Source organism: Pogonomyrmex barbatus, unplaced genomic scaffold, assembly GCF_055798465.1.
Source record: "Pogonomyrmex barbatus isolate J1 unplaced genomic scaffold, ASM5579846v1 scaffold5, whole genome shotgun sequence".
Classification (NCBI taxonomy): Eukaryota; Metazoa; Arthropoda; class Insecta; order Hymenoptera; family Formicidae; genus Pogonomyrmex; species Pogonomyrmex barbatus.
Genome location: NW_028297149.1, coordinates 9,959,445 through 9,978,868, shown reverse-complemented (window position 1 = coordinate 9,978,868; position 19,424 = coordinate 9,959,445). Strand labels below are relative to the sequence as shown.

The following is a 19,424-nucleotide window of genomic DNA, read 5'->3' as shown; positions in this document are numbered from 1 at the left end:
GCAAATATTAATTGAAGAAAAATTAAAAGTCGATACGTGACAAAAATATATATTTAAAATATATATTTTTAAATTGTTTTTTAAAATAAGTGATTATAAAATACCACTCTAAAGAGATGCTTTGAAGTCTTGTAGATATTGATCTGTATAATGCATAAGGCTTGTGAAGATTCCTAAGTATCCGGTCACCATCTTGCGGAACGAGACGTACTAGACTCTCTGGCTAAATTTAATCGAATGTTTCTAGAATTATCGATATATCGACACCGAAAAAACCGCCGCTATTTTTAGTTCCTCCCACGAAAATTACAAAGAATATATGTTCCATGACATGTTTAAAAAAATAATAATATATAATAAAGCATGTATAAGATAAAACTAATTTATTGGCATACTAAAGTAAATGGGAAAATAAAACAGAAGTTAACTCAAGAAAACTTTCATTTTTTGCAAATATAAAAAGAACACGTATTTTCTTTTGTTTGATACATTATTCCAAAATTAGGGGGAAAAAAATGTGATAAAGTGATAATCGCAGTGAGAACCAGTTTTTCTTCTTCTTTAATTTCGTCAGCGTGCTTGCCACCAGAATATCAAGATTTCATTCCGATGCGGATTTCCTGATGCCAGTGATTCTCATGGGCACGTGACAATTATTTCTTCCAGTTCAACGGAGTCTCCTGGCCTCTCGTTCGGATTCCAACAGCGTCAGGATGTCTCCTTCGCGCACGGGACCCTTGACATTCCTGATAAGCTGCCTATTCTGCTCGTTCAAAAATTCCACTTTGACTTGAGTGCACTGTCCTTGGGAACCCGTTCTGCCGAGAACCTTCACGACTCTCGCCCGCACTATAGGTTTTTCCATGCTCTTGATATGCAAGCCTTTATCTTACTGTGCAATCACGCACGTGAACAGCTCGACTACTGCGTATCGCAATACTCGCAATGCTGCCTGGGCCTTCAGCTCGCTACCAACTTGGACCACATGCGAGCCACATGCGGATCAAATGACATTTTGACAATGTTCCAAGAAAGAGAAGCAGAGAGAGAGAGAGAGAGAGAGAGAGAGAGAAAGAGAGAGAAAGAGAGAAAGTCGGAAAATGTCTACGTTGCACGAGCAACTAGAAAACTTTGAAGATCAAGTAGAAATATAAAACGATTTTTTGCTATTTTTCACAAGATTATTCTTCATTATTTAAAATCACTCAAAATTACACGAAATCGTTCTTTCATGTCAGAGACACACTCAAAATAAAACTAGCTTTCTTGGTCGCATGTGCATGCGTGATCTCAATGTTGCTCTCTGACGTCGGTCCGAAGTTTGCAATTCAGATATGCCGTAAATACTTCACACTAAACGTATATATTTACTGATACGCAGAGTATATCTCTGCACCTGGGGAAACTTTGCTCGCAAGTGCTGCGATCAATTTATCAATACTCCGGTCGGTACTTCCTCGACGGAAATCTAATGTCAATACGTAAACACTCCGGTGAACGAGCTTGACAGGCAAGGAAGACGACTCGCCCATTGATACAGTCGTTTATTCATTTGTGCTTTGGTACAAACGTGACGTTCCTCGATAAACTCAAGACACGCAGTACATCAGCGTCGAGGATCGGCGAGGACGATCTCTTCCTCGTGATCCCGAAAAAGAGATTCCCTTCTACGCCCGCGTTTCTGTACACACTCGCGCAGTCACACAACGCACTCACATTCTTTCCGTCCATATAAAATCACGATAGTGGAAAAAGATTGCGGTACTCGGTATGGCGGTGTTGTGTTCAGATGTATGTATGTGTGTGTGTTCATCAGACACATGGTTCTAGAAGCGACAAATGAATTCGAATGAATTTCTCGTCACGCTTCTGCACCCTTGCATCTTTCGCTATGCATTTTGCGCTCCTCTCTTGTCCCACAAGCGGAATCATCGCGAGTTTACAATGCATAGAAAAAAAAAATTAAATCTCAAATCAAGGCAGATATTTTCATATATAATTTTCTAAGAATATTATAATCTTCTTAGAAAATTGTAGTCTTGATTTCATTGAATTTGCATTGATGCAAGTTTTATTTTAACTCGTGTGTTCAGATGTATGTATGTGTGTGTGTGTATATGTGTTCATCGGACACATGGTTCTAGAAACGACAAATGAATTCGAATGGATTTCTCGTACGCTTCTGCACCCTTGCATCTTTCGCTATGCATTTTGCGCTCCTCTCTTGTTCCACAAGCGGAATCATCGCGAGTTTACAATGCATAGAAAAAAAAAAAATTAAATCTCAAATCAAGGCAGATATTTTCATATATAATTTTCTAAGAATATTATAATCTTCTTAGAAAATTGTAGTCTTGATTTCATTGAATTTGCATTGATGCAAGTTTTACTTTAACTCGAAACTTCAAATCTTCTATATGAAGATTATAACATTGTTGCTTATAAATGAGAAAATTTATTATAGTCTTGATTTAAGACTAATTTTTTTTTTATGCATATCAATAACGCAAAACCTTGAACACAGAACACGTGATAAGATCAATTGTTATTTCGCTTGTAAGTTCCAATCTCTTTTCACGCTCGTGGACCTCGCGCGAGTTTGAAGTTTGGTACATAAGAAATTATATCACAATCAGCGAGTATGCTCGGGATTAATCGCGAATTATCAAAAGAGATGATCGATCGGTCGGGATATTGCACGTTCAGATCTCGATTGTATGAGGATGAGGATATCTCCTAGAAAAATTTACACAAAATTTAGACATCAATATTGCTATATGAAGATAGTCCGCGCTTCTTCGGAATAAAATTTTCGAAAGCAACATACCGAGGTCTGAGCGCGTTAACAATTATTGATTTAACAATGTATCACGCGCGTGCATGTAAAGCTATTTTTGGGATACTGTATATTTACAAACGCCATCATAAAAAAAAGGATCTTTAGTCGCGGCGGATAAGACTTTTCTTGTACCTAAGTGTCACATTCTTTCTCTTCTTCCTCATTGACGTCGAATCATAATATTGCAGAATGCTAATTAATATGCCTCTGATATATATATATATATATATATATATATAATAAATCCCTCAGACAGCATCGATTTTAATTGACTAAATCGATATAAAAATGGAATTTTATAATACAATAATATATAAAATAAAAATGCAAAATTTAAAGCAGTACACAGGCACAAGTGCGCTTTCCAAAATTGTGTTCCTTTTCTGGGCATAAGAACTACGTATATATCATTCTTCCGAATAATAAGTACAAATATAATCAATGAATAATTGAAAGATATATATAAATCTAAAAATAGAAATATATTTACCACCCCGCTTAAGTTAATATACACATGTTCCTTTAACATGTCATCTTCTTATCTTTCAATATTAGAATTGTATGGGCTAAAAAGTATGCACACACAAGTTCTTTAACGAAAGAAAGATATTCGATTCCGCAAACGTTGCAAAAATACTTTACAACGACCAAGTTTATAAAAATCTCAGTAATATTCCCAGAGATACACACATATTTAAACTTTAATAATCTCTAAAATGAAATAAAATAGAAATTATCTAATAATAAATGAGTGATTATAATTATATAAATTCCTTAGAAATTAATATTTAGTACAACATTATCTATGAAAATTGTTCTAAGTTTACATGGCAAGAAAAAGAAAACATTGAAAAAGAAAACATTGACAAGAAAACATCAAAATAACGCATTGATATCTTTTCGTGAGATCGCGATTATCGATATATTATTGTTTCGTAAGTATTTAATTAATTCTTAAGTATTTTTATTATATTTTTGTCATGCAATTGATTTATGGTAACGTATAATAATAATGTAAATAAATGTATATAAAATAAAATAAGAATAATATCAAAATATAAATACTGTTTTCTTATAACTTATGCAACTAACAAATCACTAAAAAGATACATCATTATCAACAAATACGATGTAATAGAAAATATTACAAAGGAAATTATCAAGTAAAATATACAAAAAATTACAAATTTTACGAAATTATATACTCTATGCCCTGTTGTTTTGCCAATTCATTCATTAATGTAAATAAAAATGTGAAACACATATTCTTTGTTACTTATATCGGTCATTTATGTGCGTAACATGCAAAAGTATCATAACTAATGTATTTTAATTTAATTTAGAAATAAAATACGCTCTATATTATTTGCAAAATCAACTTTTATCTTGAATTATATATGTCGCTTTTCCAAGATTTTTCTGTTAATTACAATCGCACCGATTATTATTTGTAGTTTCGACCAAAATGTTGTAGTTTCGTGTCCAAAATAAATGGAAAATATTTATAATATAGTTTTAATCACTACTGTCTCATCTGACTTGAATAAATAAATTTGCAAGAATGTAATCGTTCGTAGGCCGCGAATCATGTATTGTATTAAAAACAAGTATACTCATTGACGCGTAATCTATCTCATCTTTCACTTTATATAGCTATATAATTTTTCCATCTGAGTAGTTCTTTTCATATATATACTATAATAAGTGTAACAACACTTAGTACTCGCACTTAGAAGCAACGCTCAGGCAGCTAGTGATTGGTCAAGTGTGAGCTTTTTACAATAAACATTTCTCTTCTCAGCCTTTCCTCACCCCCTTATAATTATTATAACTATTAGGTAAATCGTTGACGAAATTACGATATGAAGAAAAATTGATTGCGTGATTATATGAGACGTGACGATTTTATATCGTCTCGTTGATACGGAAACGTCATTCGCGAGCTGAGTGTCATTCGCGAATCACTTCTGCTCGAGAACGATCGTAATTCTACGATTTGTTCACCACCGAGATATCCGTCGCGCTCGTAATTAAATTGTATAATGTATTATATAATTGTATAATGTGTGACTATGTATAATGTAAGATGAGAATAATGAAAGATTTGTTTTAACAATTCCGTGTGTCCTACTCTGCCTACCTATAGAAACCTCTAGTTTGTTCGCGTTTCGCGCATTGGAGGGACACGGAATCTCAAATGGGCCTAAGGCTCCTGGCGAGTTCGTAGTAATTGGCTATAAACGTTCGCAACTTTAATTTGATAGCCTGACGCATTGCCGCATCGCGTGTTGGCCTACTGTTGTTAACGCACGATTCAAGGTAGCCTAATTCCTGCCTGGACTAATTACTTAAACGCCTACCTAAGATTACGATTCGCCTTTTGTCAGATTCGAGTTCTCGTCGCGGTAACTCCCGGTAGCTACTTTACTTACTCGAATTAACAAAGTACGATAGAGAGTGTCAACTCTTCTTTCGCCAACGGCAGAGATCATTCTGTTTGGTATCGCAAATACCACTACGGTAATCAGTAATAATTAAGCACCCTTCGTCAACGCTACGTGAAATGGAATTAATAAAAAATATTATATTTCGATAGAGAAAGAGAGACGAAAAATAAAAGAAAGATCTCGCGATCTCTAACGACGCAAATCACATATCAAAGTTCGCAAATGATTGTTTGAATCAATGTTCTTTTCGACATTCCTTCCGCACAGCCACGATTTTCGTCAATGCGACAATTCTACCCCTCTCAATCTTTCAAGATCGAGCTATCCCTCGCAATTCTCTTTCTCGTCGTTTTTGATTCCGCACGCGTGTGATCTTTTACGAATGTGTGTGATCTTTGATGATATCCAGGTCGTAATTTACGACGGTTGTCGAGTCATGACGTGATCGATTATTGTCTGTCCTATACTCCTGTCGGAGCGTTTAACGAAGAGATCGCAGCTTGAGCTTCAGCACGAAGTAAACGACCACTCTGAGAACGAGCAGGAAGCCGAGCAGGGCGACGACGTCCACCCAGTAGACCGCGTTCTCCATGGCCATCTGTTCGAGGAACTTCGTCGGGCTCTTGAAGTGGCAGTAGTAGTCGGAACACTTGAGCTTCGCCCGATTATAGCCGTACACGGAGATCATGGCGCCCTCGAAGCCGTACCTCACGTAGCTCACGTACGAGAGGAACTTTAGGTACTTTGGTACGGCGTTGAAGTTAATGAAGAAGCCGGAGAATAGGATGATCGGGACCGACATCACGGGTCCGATGAATACTCCAGTCTACGGACGATAATGTCGACTAAATAACAGGAGAGGAAACGGAAAATCGACGCGTATTTTCTTTACTGTACTCTATAAGAAAGGTGGATCCAATGTGGTATATTTTGTCGATCGATGTCATTACCTCCACGCTCATTGCCGCTCCTATCAGCAGACCGATGGATTGCGCGACCAGCGACGTTAGTATGCATATATTTAAGTACATAAGAAATCGCTCCGTCTCCAATGGTTGCGACGTGATGAAGTACACGATCATCACGTAGGCTATAGAATACACCATCTGCAATAATTTACCATCGCGTGAGTCGCTTCAATGTGTCCAGCTTTAATTGGACTACGGGGACCGTAAATTCTACTCACTTGGAACGGCAAGTCCGCCAACGTTCTCGCGAGATAAAAAGCTTTCACCGAGTACCAGTAGTTGAGGTGCTCCCTGACGAACACGGACATCTCCATCGGAACTGCGATAAAAGTGATATGATGATAATACAAGTGATATAATGACAACACGACGAATTGCGTAAATACACTTCGCGATGGCACAGCCATGTGAACTTACACTTAATGTAAATGCACTTACATGTTAATATCGTAGGCATCATGGCGGTGAACATAAGAAACATCACTGTGAAAAAGACGCATCCGGCATTACTCATAACCTCCGATGCCTCGTTGCCGATGTCGTAATAAATCGCGCCAATCAGGAAGCCGACGATTATATGCGAGATTAGTCTTACCCTTGTTAGCGTCTGTAAGAGTGATAGGATGAAAATCAGATATCTTAAAGTAGTGTTGCAGATTGAAATCTCTATAAAGGAACGTGTTCTAGCTTCTTTCACAATGAAAAATTGCGCTGCAATTTTTAAAATTAACTATATCATCAATATAAACTGAGAATATGTTCAACAAAATCGAATATCGACAAGCCAGGATCTTAAACACCTAGTAATCTCTTTTTTATATTTAAATTTATATTCATATTATATAATAAATTATATATATAAATTAAAAAAAAATAAAAAACATAATTAATAGTCTAGGAAAGAATCTGCCTTGCCGAGTATTCTGTTATTAAACACGCCTCTTGCTCGATAATGGAGCATCTTCGTTAGAAAAGCGGGTAAAAAAAAATATCTACGTTGCACTTACCATGTCTCGCATTTGTGACAAAAATGTTCGCTTGAGCAGTATCCAAAATTGTACCCAACCGTTCGTCGGGAAGCCAACTTTCTGTTCTATGCTTTCCGCGCTGTCCAACAAGGACGTTGTGCAGGAAACCGGCATATTGATCATCGTCGCACCAGCCGGCGGCTTCGCGACTCCGTTCGGTATCAGAACGGCGCCTTCCGGTTTGGTTTGCTCCTGCGGCGATTCTTTGACGATGTCGTTTGACACCGTCGTCTGCGCCACGGCGATGGCAGCTTGATGATGCTGATAATTGTTGCATTTCCCGTTGTTCACAGCCATCACGAGTTTGTGAACGCACTCGCCGTGCTCCCCGCAGGCGACCTCCATCACTGAATCAATAAAATTTCGTTGATCGCAATTTTCTTAGAGAGCAATTTTTTAACGATAACCGAACAAATCGCAGAACAGCAAAGATCTCGCTATCCGGGGTTAATCTTATTCCGAAATCTGTTTCATCGGACGCGAAACCGATCGCGATGTAAACTTTCGTAGAGTCAATAGTAACTAAATAGAAGCGACAGTTGAAATTTGGATCGACCGGATGATGGAAACTCTATCGAGTGTACTTACCGTAATCCGCTGGATTGTGGTAACTCGGACACTCGAGACCCATCGATGACAAGAAGGGCACTAGGCCACCGACGTTGCCCTGATATATACACTGGCCTTCGGCAAGTAGGTACAGATGATCGAACATCTCGAACAGACGCGCACTCGGTTGGTGGATCGTGCATATAATCGTCCTTCCTGCAAGGGACATCGGCATACATCGGTAACGATCTTCCTCTCGCTTGAAGCGCGTGAAGTTTCGTCAAAACAAACAAAAAATCGGGGATTTTACCTCCTCTGCTTAGGGACTTGAGCAAGCTTAGACACTGGAAACAAGAAGAGCTATCTAAGCCGGAAGTAGGCTCATCGAAGAACATAACCGGTGGATTGTTGACAAGTTCCAGCGCTATCGACAGCCTCTTCCTCTGCCCCCCGCTGAGGCTCTGAGTCTGCGTGTTGCTGGCTTCGCGTAGGCCAAGCGTTTCGATAATCTCCTCGATCTGCCGATTCGATTCACACAGATTTAATATCATGAAAAATAACGTGACCTCGTGGAAAGAGAGAGATTCCGCATATTCCGTACCACTACTTTCTTGGCAGTCGCGCTAATATCCTTCTCTAATTTCAAATTCGCCGAGACGGTCATCGCCTCGTAAACGGTCAAGTGCGGCAAGAGTCGGTCGTCCTGCATGATATAGCAGGACATCTTTCGAAATCTCCTGAGATTCCTGTCCTTTCCGTTTATCAGCACCGAACCGCTCAAGTGCGACGTTCTGGAAGATATCGAGGAAACAATTAAAATTATCGCTCAAATCGTTCACCGTTTCATTCTTCGGTTCAAAACGACCCCGCGCTTACTTGTAGCCTGCTAAAACGTTCATGAGCGTGCTCTTCCCAGCGCCGGACGGTCCCATGATGGCCGTTAATTCTCCAGATCTGAATTTTCCGTTTACGCATTTTAGAATGGTTTTATATCCTACAACACAAAGCGAAAGTAATAAAGAAAAATGGAGAGAAATACGTCCACGGTTGAAAGTATTTTATCCGCAGTGCGGCTTATGTCGCCGGAGATCCGTAAATCTTTTTAAAATTTAAAAGCATCAAGAATCGAAACTTTCCAAGTATATCGCCACGTATATAACGCGCATTGCAAGAAAGATATATTAAATATGCACGTCGCTATAAAATTTTCATTAACGTAATCAATATATCTAGCAAGTACAAAAATGATTGGTATTTTCTTTAACGAACGAAATCAGTGAACGTTCTAATTCCGTCGTAGCTGATTGCCAAAATTTTCGTTACGGTCTATCTTGCCAAAGCCGCGACATTCGCCAGTACTATCGTACAGATACGAAATTCGAATTGAATATCCTTCGTACAGACAAAACCCCTGGCTGACCTCTTTATCGCTGGTGCAGCTGCACCGCGCGGACGATGCAACTGCGCCGAAACGACCGAAGCCCGTGCATTTCTATCGATTTTTTCGGTCAGGTCGTTCACACACGTTGATGGGGAAAACTCTACCGGATGATGCCCCCCCGCATATTCGATTCGCCACTTCAATCCGATCGACTCTTACGTCCTGAATTATCTACGTCTTCGTTCCAACGAGCCGTTATTGAATCGATAGAGCTACGTCGAAAATACACCGTGCCGATACGTTATTCCGAGACATAAGCGGGTGTTAATTTGATTAAAGTCGGCGGACTTGCTCGTCCCCCCCCCCCCCGTTACAATTTCTTTTTTATTTCCCTCTCGATAACAATCGCGGCTAGGTAATGACTCGACGCGCTCTGCTAGAAACGGAAATTGGACTTTCTCCCGGGCGCATAATCGTCGCTATTTCTTCGAGGCTCACCTCTCTTTCTACCTTCAGACACGCTGTAGGCCAGGTTCTTGAATTCCACGTCGACCGGTGGCCTCTTTGGGAGATGCGACAACGCTACCGCCGGTCTCTTGTTGCCCTGTCCTGGACTGGCGCCGCAATGGTTCGGCACCTTCCTGGCCAGAACGCCACCGGTGCACACCGTAGCCGTAGCCCCGTTCGACGTGGTGCCGTTGCAACTGCAGTGGAGGTTGTTCTGCGAACCGCTGTAACGACGAAACATGCACAGAAAAAGATTAGCTTCAAATCAAGATTATATATTCTCATATATGAGCAAGAATATTATAATTTTCTTAGAAAAATTTTATTTATTGCAAATGTAAAAAGTAAAATTTTTGCAAATATTTAATTATACAAGATAGATATTATTATATAAGGACGAATATTATAATGTAACAACGAAACATGCACAGAGAAAATTAGCTTCAAATCAAGACTATATATTCTCATATATATGAACAGAGAATATTATAATCTTCTTAGAAAAATGTTATTTATCGCAGATGCAATAAATGAAATTTTTGCAAATATTTATTCGTGCAAAATAGATATTCTTATATCAGCACAAATATTATAATCTTCATATAGAAGATTTTTAATTTTGCATCGAACAAAATATAATACTTGCACAAATTCAATAAAAATCAAGACTAGAATTTTAAAGAAGATTATAATATTCTTGCTCATGTATGAAAATATTTTTTTATTTAAGATTAATTTTTTTCCGTGTGTTCACCCGAACGTTAGCTTCGTCAATCAAGTCTCGCCACCTGAAATTACATCCTTCTTGAAAGCGTACGAATTTAACGCAGCCTGTTCTATAATTCGCAGAAAAATTTCGCCAAACTTTTAATCTTCGCGTCCTCAGACGCGTTATACGAGTATACGTTAATTAACCCATGTATCGCTTCTCCGCTTTGAGAAGCGCGGTCGTACGTGTCGAAATTGAATGCACTGAATGCGGGCGTACGTGCGGTGTGTACGTAAATGACAAGGCTGCGAACGCTTGTCAATTTCATCGGAATTAACGAGATTTTAGAAGTACATCCTGTAATTTTGCAATCAACCGAAAAAAACGGAATCGCGTTGTATACGTCAGGTGGAACGACGACTAGTTATTAAATCCTCCTTTCAACGTTTTAACGCAATTTGCATTTATTTTACGTGTAACAGGAGATACCGATATCCATTAATTAATCCGTGTGGCATTGAATAATGAGACCGATTGTCTTCAGGAACGTAGAGCATTGAAGGTTAGATAGCTGCAAAATTGCAGAGAACAGTGCATATTTAGTTCACGGTCGTTTGCAGATTGAAAAACAATAATACGAATGCGATGTCTCCTTCTATTATATTAAATCGCAAATGATTTCCTGATTTAACTAACTTGCAAACGCGTTAGAAAGAATTTATTATATATCGCATATGTCCGACGCGCATAAAATACGATATCGAATTAAATTAATGGTATTATAATGGCAAATATGATGGATGCCCGTACAAGAAATAAAGTTCATCTTGTCGGAGTCGTTTCTCTCATATTTTCATATTCGCATCGTGCGCCGTCGTAGTTCATCATTACATCTCGTAAGCTAATAACGATTTTACGTGCACCCGTTCCCGTTGTAAAGATAGATTTTCTGCAATTTCTGCCGCGGTTATAACCGCGTGAAAGTTTACTATTTTCTAATGTCGAAGGAAGAAAAAAAAAACGTGCACGAAACCAGTTAGTTTTTACTGCCTTGTGCGCCCGACAGAAAAGTCAGTGTATCGATATTAGCTGGTGTATAAATATTTCTGCGAAAATATGACTGCACCTAATCACCATTCGAATGACTCATGATTGCGATTTGATTTTTTGCGAGAATTGCGAGGATCGCGCACGTTCAGGATTACTTCTCTTCCATTTCTTATTACTCGCCAGGTCTGCGATCAGTTTTATCGCAAATATCCGCCTGTCATCCGATAGTCACGCTCGTTGAAAAAACTTCTCAAAGAAACGCAATAAAGGTGGTAAGTAAAGTTCGACGTGACGGTAAGTAAATCTCTAAAGGGGAAAATGCAGCGAGGATATTGTTATTAATTCGCAAAAAAGACTGGACGATTTACGCTCAACGAACAGTCCCAGAGAAAAGAAGTAACTTATTTTACCTGCTTGTTGGACAATCGTAATGCCTCGTAAATTTGGCAATTGAGCAAAACCGATAAAACTCCATACGTTTATTTTGCCACTCGCTATTCTGGTAGACATCACTTACTTTCGAAAAATTTACATGAAGTCATGAATAAGTGCATTTAAAATTCGTCGACTTCGACATTGAACTTTCACAGCAGCATGCATAAATTTGCGAAACCCTTTCATCTTTCTTTATCATGTAAATTACACTACTTTTAAATTTAGCTTGATTTATTTTTAAATTACCTTTGTTTTTTAAATAATCTATTTTCATGTTATTTTAAATAACCTTTAAATCATCTAGTTTCACAACAGTGATATTAATAGTGTTGTCAACACATCTTAATTTATCACTTAAATAAATTGATATAGAAATATGCATTAATTTTATGAGTGTTTTAATAAATTCAGCAGGTTTTTCAAAGCATTGTGCATTTGTATTTCCGACCACGTAGCGAATGAGTCATTCGAGTGGACAGTGCGACGAAAATATGCGATAATGTGCGAATACATAAAATCCTCAATATTTTCGCGATAATATCAAACAATAGAAATACTGCGTGAGGAGATGCGTAATCGATTCTACGCGCTCCGTATATATTTCATATTTGCAGTCAAGTCTTGTAAAAACCTTGCCCACTACAAACTTTCGTCCTATAAGTACCTTCTCCTCGTTGTCTATTGATTTTTCATGCGTATGACATTAAAACGTAACGGCACTGTAAAAATTTAAAATACCAAGTACTTTCCATTTCTCCGTGCTATTACTCGCGTAAAGTCTATTGTCTGTTCTGTAATATGACATTGAGTTGCATTTAACTATTTAAGGAAGAAATGCTTTATAGATCGTATTCTTCGTAGAAAAGAAACGATCACAAAGGGTTTTAATTCGTTTATTCATTTCTTCAGAGTATACATTTTTGAAGAATATATATTTTTGTGAAAGAATGTATGTAATGTTTAAGAATGTATATTTTTATGAACTGTCAGCATCTCTTATTTGCGATTTACGATATATATATATATATATATATATATATATATATATATATATATATATATATTGTTCGGTTATCTTGTTCGGTTTTCTGAATTCGAATCACCGTGAAATAATAGGTGCTGACAACAATTGCGCTCTAATCGGGATCCAATGTGCGTAATCATTGTTCGCCTTGTCGTTACACGACAAAAACGAATCGTCGAACAATCGATACGAATCAGCTGACACCTAACCAAAATTTACACAAAAATTTACACAAAAATTTACACAAAAATGACAAAAATTTACACAAAAATTTACACGATACCTGCTGTGTTGATCTGTCTCGTCATAATTCGCTGTCTCAAAAGATAGATATATATTTCTTTTAAAATATTACTATGAACTAGTTTTGTTAACTTTGCCGCGTCGAAATACGATGAAAGCACGTACGCAGTAATATGGAGATGTACAATCTTTTTACTCGTTCGATTGACTCGAAGGAGTCATCGGGTGAATCGCACAAAGGAGACCCGTCTTTGTCCAAGCGATGAGTCAGAGAGTCACAGAAGCCGACTGTATTTCGCGACTCATACACACACACACACACACACACACACACACACACACACACACACACACACACACACACACACACACACACACACCCCACACCACACACACACACACCACACACACACACACACACACACACACACACACACACACACACACACACACACACACACACACACACACACACACACACACATACATTACATAGATGTTTACTTTTAGGAAACTGTACGATTGAAGTCACAGGTAAAACTTGAACTGCGTGTTTGCAAGTCCCGCATTCTTCGGTCTCGGGGAATGCCTAAGTTCGGGGAATGCTTGATCGAAGCTTTCGCGAGGTCAAAAACCTTGACCGTGATCGTGTGTACGAAACAATTAGTATCGATTGTTAGGCAATATAGTTCTTCGATAATTCTTTGATACAGAACATCCACAAGTGTTCCACTTTTATTATGTATCTAATGATTTTCCTTTGACGTGAAAAAGATGAACTTATTATTAAAAAATTTTCTCCTTTTATGAGATGTAACATTGAAATTAATTACATAGTTTTTTCGTAATAATAATAAATCTTGTTAATTATTCTCATATCTGAAAATGAATCATTTATATCACAACAAATTTTCCCGAGTATCATTAACTTCAACAATAACAAATTTACTTGCATTGACACGCAGTTCGGGAAGAAATTGCCTGTAGACGTTACGTCGTAAGTTACGTCTACTTACATCACTTTACAATGAAGCATTCACTCTACACTTTAGCACACGAATTGAATGTTATTTTTAGGGATTAAATTCAAAGCCCGATTTAAGGACAAGCCTTGAGAAAAGTACGATCGAAGGGCCTTGAAATCCCTTTTAGACCTTAATATCTATAGGGAAGGTTCGCGTGTAATTCGAGGATCGTATTCTCTCCCTCTTTATTTATAATTCTCCATGACGCACGAGTAAATTCTGGCTTATATACAATGAATTCACACTTGATAGCTTGATAAATCTTAAGATTACGATAAAGACCAAGTGAAGACGGCAAATTAAACTTAATCTTAACATGACTATTAAATTCATTAGTTACAAGCTTGGATAAATTTAGAATAAAAATTAAAAATTGTTTTATAAACAACAAGAAAAAATAATTACTTTATGAATTCAAGTTTCTTAACAAATTCGTTTTTTCATCAGATACGATAGATTTAATATAATTAATTAAGATTTCTGAACATATATATAATATGCGTTCAATTATAATTTATATTAATTATGAGATATTTTTATTAATTAATTAAATATGAGGTTTTTAACAATTGTAAGATGATTAATCAATTTTATATATACTAAACATATGCAAAATTTCTTTAAGTAGATTATAAAGTAGTATTAAGTATAAATCAATATCGTAAGTAAAAGTATTATAAAATGCTAACAGCAGATTATAAACGGTTTGCATTCACACTTCGAGGACGAAGAAACTAGATTTCCTTTTCTTGAGATCAGAAACGAAAGCTACCTAGTAGAGTTCGAGGTAATCGGAAGACCTTCTTCTAAGTACTGTTTTATACCGCGTAGGAGAACAATATAAAACTCCTTATTGGAACACGTCATCATTTTTCCTTTAGCTTCACAATTAACAGATATTTATGATGTATCAGTAATAATTTTGATTTATTTAATGAGAATTAGAATTCAATAAGAATTAAAATTTTAGTAGAAACCATAAAAGTTCAAAAATTATGTGTAGCCACAAATAAAATAAATCATAAGGCAATCTTTATTATTTCAATTTTATGATTATTATTTACTATGGAATTATTACTTTCATCAATCATGGTTTTTTTAATTTTTTGTCATTAATCAAATATGTACGTTAAAAAAGTCTATAGCGTGATATTGTACGTATATTATATACTCTAACTCTGTCGAAATTTGATCGCTTATAAACAAAGATTTTTATAATCATTTGCGAGACATTCCTTATTCCTTTTTCCGCATTTTTCATGTATATTTTCGCATAGAAAATCCAATGTATTTTCATTTATTATTCAATTATCTTACAACACGAGTAATCTAATGTACGCATTTATCTCAGTCTAAGTTTAGCCCTTTAATTCAATAGTGCTTACTAATGATGAATAATATTCTGATATTGTGCACATTTCATTTTGTATTTTATTATAATTATGTATTAAAACAAAATAAATGTATATATGTGATACTTATTTATGATTATCTTTCATTTAAGAGAATTATACGTTATTAATATAAATATATGCTTTTAAGAAAATAATTTTTCAAAATCGAATTATAAATTGCGCAAAAATGAGGTGTTATAATTCTTGAAACAATTTTCAATGCATACTAATCACTCTTCTATTTTTAACATATATTGTGTTTTTATAACTTGATTATATTAATTTTTATCGCTCATTGATTATTATCATATAGTTTTTCTTTTATTTTATTATAAAATTGAACATAATATCGTTTGCAATTTAAAATTATACTTGAATATATTTATAAATGATTTATGCTTGAATATTTATAATTGACTTTATTAATCTTCACTCAACTAATATTTTAATGCATAAATAATTTTATCTTTAGCTGATCGCGGAAAAAGTCAACAGAGACATTCGATTCGGCTTTGCGTGTCTCTTTTAAAACTGAATTATATATATTGTTTTTTACGATAAACTGATCGTTGCAATATGCAAATTGAAATCAATAAATTATTTCTATTTTTACTTGCAATAATTTATAATCTTTTCTTAATTCGTTGTTTCAAATTAAAGCTTGAATTGTAAAAATAACACGCAAAGCAATAATTGTAAATAGTTATAATAATAAATTAAATAGTTATAATAATAAATTATTCTTACCTATGGACCGCATTGTTAAGGTTTTCCAAATGTAAGGAGGGAGGGGGTGATCTGATCGTCACCTGGCTCCCACCTGGGATAAACTGCACCTGTTCATCCCCGCTGTACCTGGATGCTCCGCTGCTGCCCAGGGTGAGATTCTTTAAATCAGCCATCATCCAATCGTGCTGAAAAAAAAAATATATTTACAAGTTAGAATAATTTTTCATTGCTCTAAGAAAGTAACAAATTTATTTTTACACTCGATTGTTTTTAAGATCTAATGATACTCGAAAGTGCATTTACAAACAAATCTAAGCTATCAAAGACACGTTGGGAATAGTTAGACAGTATGTAATACTTGAAATTCTATTACAATATCTCGTGCACTTAAAGTAATGGTTCAGAACTGTCGGAGCATTTTGCGGTCCAAGAATCGTGTCGTGTCTCCATCAGAAGGGACGTTTTCTGTTCGTCTTATTGTTATACGGTTAATAAAATATGCCGTGACGCATGCTATCATTGCCGCATCGTGTATTCCGGTATTATCGAAAAATTTTTAAGGCGGATAAAATGGAAGGCATCAATAATATAAAACCAGTCGATTGAGAATAGTCTCTAGGAAGTTTTCGAAGCCCCTCGGATTCGACATTATTAGACACAATATGTACATAGAATCGGAGTTCCTTGTTTTAGATTGCGTTCTAGACTTTGTGGCGACATTTGTTGAGTTACGTGATATTAAACATGTGATAGATATAATAAATTCTCCATTTTATATTTCCACATAGAAGAGAAGTAAAATTTACAAAAAATAATTTTTTTTTTTTTTTTTTTCAAAAAAAAAGAGGTCACAATGATAGTAGAATTATTCTAAAATAGATTATTAAAACATTCTTTTACATTTGCAAATTTAACGTAAACGACAAAGTAATAATTTATCGATTTTATACGCTTTGTGATCGCGTTCATTCAAGTGAAACGTTATATGCGAAACGTTATATATTGTACTAATCTGCAAACACGTGCATCTATCAGAATAATGTACACGTGGAATACACTCACATATGTAGATTAAAGAGCAACAAAACATATGCGAAGATCGCAGTAACTATCTTATCTATTGTGTTGTTACAAAATTTACGATATTACTAAACCAGGAAAAATATCTTATCACATTGTTATCGCAATACGCGAGATCTCACAGTTACTTTCGAACAAAGAAATTTCGGTAGCCAAGTTCACTCATTGTCGGTGTATCTTACGAATTATCATATGAATCAGTAGGGAAAAATAGAGCTAAGAAGCTTCCTCAGTTACATTCTTGATGCAACAAGCAGCCGCGTTTTGGATAAACTTGCTTTTAGCTAGAAGAAAGAGAAGAATATTGCTGTTCCACTAGACAGATCGCAGTTTTCTTAATATCTCTATAATTGACTTACAAGTATGATATTAATATGAACACGATCAACATATGCTATAATTCAATTGTAAACTATTTATCAACATAATATAATTCAACATTGCAAACATTGCGAAAGCATGTTGTAAGCAATACAGATGAAACGAAAAAAAAACGAAAAAAAATAGTGACGCTCGAGAAAGTAAGTCGCTATTATATAATCGCTATTTGCGCCATTACAATGTTTGGTAAACATTACGATTTCCTAAAAATTTGCTCATCTTTTAAGAAATTGATAAAATCTTACTGTTATTATTGTCGTGATGCTTTTCCTTTTCAGGAAGAGAGACTTTGTTATTGATATGAACTTTCAAATTTTGCTTCTCTTGATAAGAAGAGATTATCATATATAGCCGATTAAAAGAAAAATAAATAAAGAAAAGAACCATGTCACGCATATAAAAAGCAAAGAGATGTACGAAAAAACAAATAATCCTCTTCCTTATTTTTTTATAAACATTTTAATATTTATTATTAATTAAAAGAATTAGAGATAATCAGATTTATTTATTTAAAAGTACAATAAAGAAATAAAATCATTTACTAATTAATCAAAAAAATATAATCAAAAAAAATAAAGAAAGGAAAGAAGAAGGGGAAGAGGTCCAAATTTGAGCATCGAGGATTCTGGAAAGAATTAACTCAGCACCGTTCGATATGACATAATTCAGAGCATATCTCCCGTTTATGTACATAGAATCCCGCAGATACAGCTTCCGCGCCTCTCTCACGTCAAAATCTCGAAAATTGAAGATCAGCTGTTCCGGCCATTGGGGATCACCGCCATGATGCATCCTCTGTTTTTGCAGGACGTGCACGTGTCAGAAATTACGCCGGTCGCGTGTTTGTGATACACGACGAGCGCAATTGCACATCGCGATATGATGTAACAGCGTACTCGCTTTGCCGTTTCCGTCTTTGCCATATTCGCCTGTGTCAGCAACCCGGGACATCGACTGAGACGAGATCGCTTGGTTTTATTATTCCAGGGCGACGTCCCACAATCGGTTGGCCATCGGACGATCCTCTTTGTTTGAACAACCTAAACATCCCGATCAGCCTCAAAGGCAATAGACGCTCGGTCATGCTGAGTTCTCGTTAATTAAGCGCTCTGCTCACAATAGAGTCAATTCTGCAAGTCCGATAAGGTATCTCGCAATCGCCACGGAATATACGAAAAAGGGAGCTCTTCCATGTAGCTCTGAATACAACATTAAGTTTAATTTTCGACTCCTGAGGCGAGGTGTGCTTAGCTACGTAAAACTCATTTTCCCATATCAATTGCAGTGATAATTGCGGTAAGTTATATCAATTGCAGTGATAATTGCGATGAGTTTATCCTGGCAGCACTCCAATCGATAAAATTTCAATTCAGGTGAGACAGAAAAAACGCCCTAATTGCCCTATTGTCTTATGTGAAAGAATAATTCAATTAGATAAAGGATTCCTCTTTTAGTTTTTAACTCGATTAATTAAATAATTCTGAGACACCTTTCGCTACTCTTATGATGTCAAATTCGACATCCTATTTGTAAGTATTTTATAGGACGTGTTAATTCATAAATGAAAAAAAACTATCTTTAATTAATAAAACTATCTTTAAATAGTCAAAACTCTCTTCATGATTTAATAAATAT

The 19,424-nt window shown here is 35.9% G+C and overlaps 3 protein-coding genes across 5 annotated transcripts in view; all 3 read right to left on the bottom strand.

The window, feature by feature from the left end:
• Positions 1 to 125, bottom strand: part of LOC105427472 (ATP-binding cassette subfamily G member 4) — a 32,434-nt gene extending 32,309 nt beyond the window's left edge. Inside the window, exon 1 of the mRNA XM_089081643.1 lies at positions 105 to 125. The gene's annotated coding sequence lies outside the window, so the exon portion shown is untranslated. The remainder of the gene's footprint in view (positions 1 to 104) is intronic.
• Positions 126 to 423: 298 nt separating this feature from the next.
• On the bottom strand, positions 424 to 1,388 carry LOC105427471 (small ribosomal subunit protein eS28). The gene has a single exon (XM_011639208.3). It carries the CDS (start codon positions 863 to 865, stop codon positions 668 to 670), a length of 198 nt encoding a protein of 65 aa, XP_011637510.1. The 5' UTR covers positions 866 to 1,388; the 3' UTR covers positions 424 to 667.
• A 139-nt stretch (positions 1,389 to 1,527) lies between these two features.
• The window catches only part of Atet (ABC transporter expressed in trachea), a 29,302-nt gene continuing 11,405 nt past the window's right edge, over positions 1,528 to 19,424 (bottom strand). For 2 of the 3 annotated variants that reach the window (XM_089081640.1, XM_011639207.3), the window contains exons 2-12: positions 16,347 to 16,513; positions 9,711 to 9,943; positions 8,708 to 8,825; positions 8,433 to 8,622; positions 8,142 to 8,349; positions 7,871 to 8,047; positions 7,262 to 7,629; positions 6,693 to 6,861; positions 6,473 to 6,573; positions 6,237 to 6,392; positions 1,528 to 6,112 (exon numbers count right to left, since the gene is read on the bottom strand). In XM_089081640.1, the coding sequence (XP_088937766.1) occupies positions 5,768 to 6,112; positions 6,237 to 6,392; positions 6,473 to 6,573; positions 6,693 to 6,861; positions 7,262 to 7,629; positions 7,871 to 8,047; positions 8,142 to 8,349; positions 8,433 to 8,622; positions 8,708 to 8,825; positions 9,711 to 9,943; positions 16,347 to 16,504 (2,223 nt within the window). In that variant the 5' untranslated portion in view covers positions 16,505 to 16,513 and the 3' untranslated portion in view covers positions 1,528 to 5,767. Of the gene's footprint in view, positions 6,113 to 6,236; positions 6,393 to 6,472; positions 6,574 to 6,692; positions 6,862 to 7,261; positions 7,630 to 7,870; positions 8,048 to 8,141; positions 8,350 to 8,432; positions 8,623 to 8,707; positions 8,826 to 9,710; positions 9,944 to 16,346; positions 16,530 to 19,424 lie in introns of those variants that run through there. The other variant, XM_089081639.1, reaches the window with a different exon arrangement.

Excerpts from the sequence above, each read along its gene's own strand:
- LOC105427471 (XM_011639208.3), bottom strand. The coding sequence starts at position 865 with ATGGAAAAACCTATAGTGCGGGCGAGAGTCGTGAAGGTTCTCGGCAGA.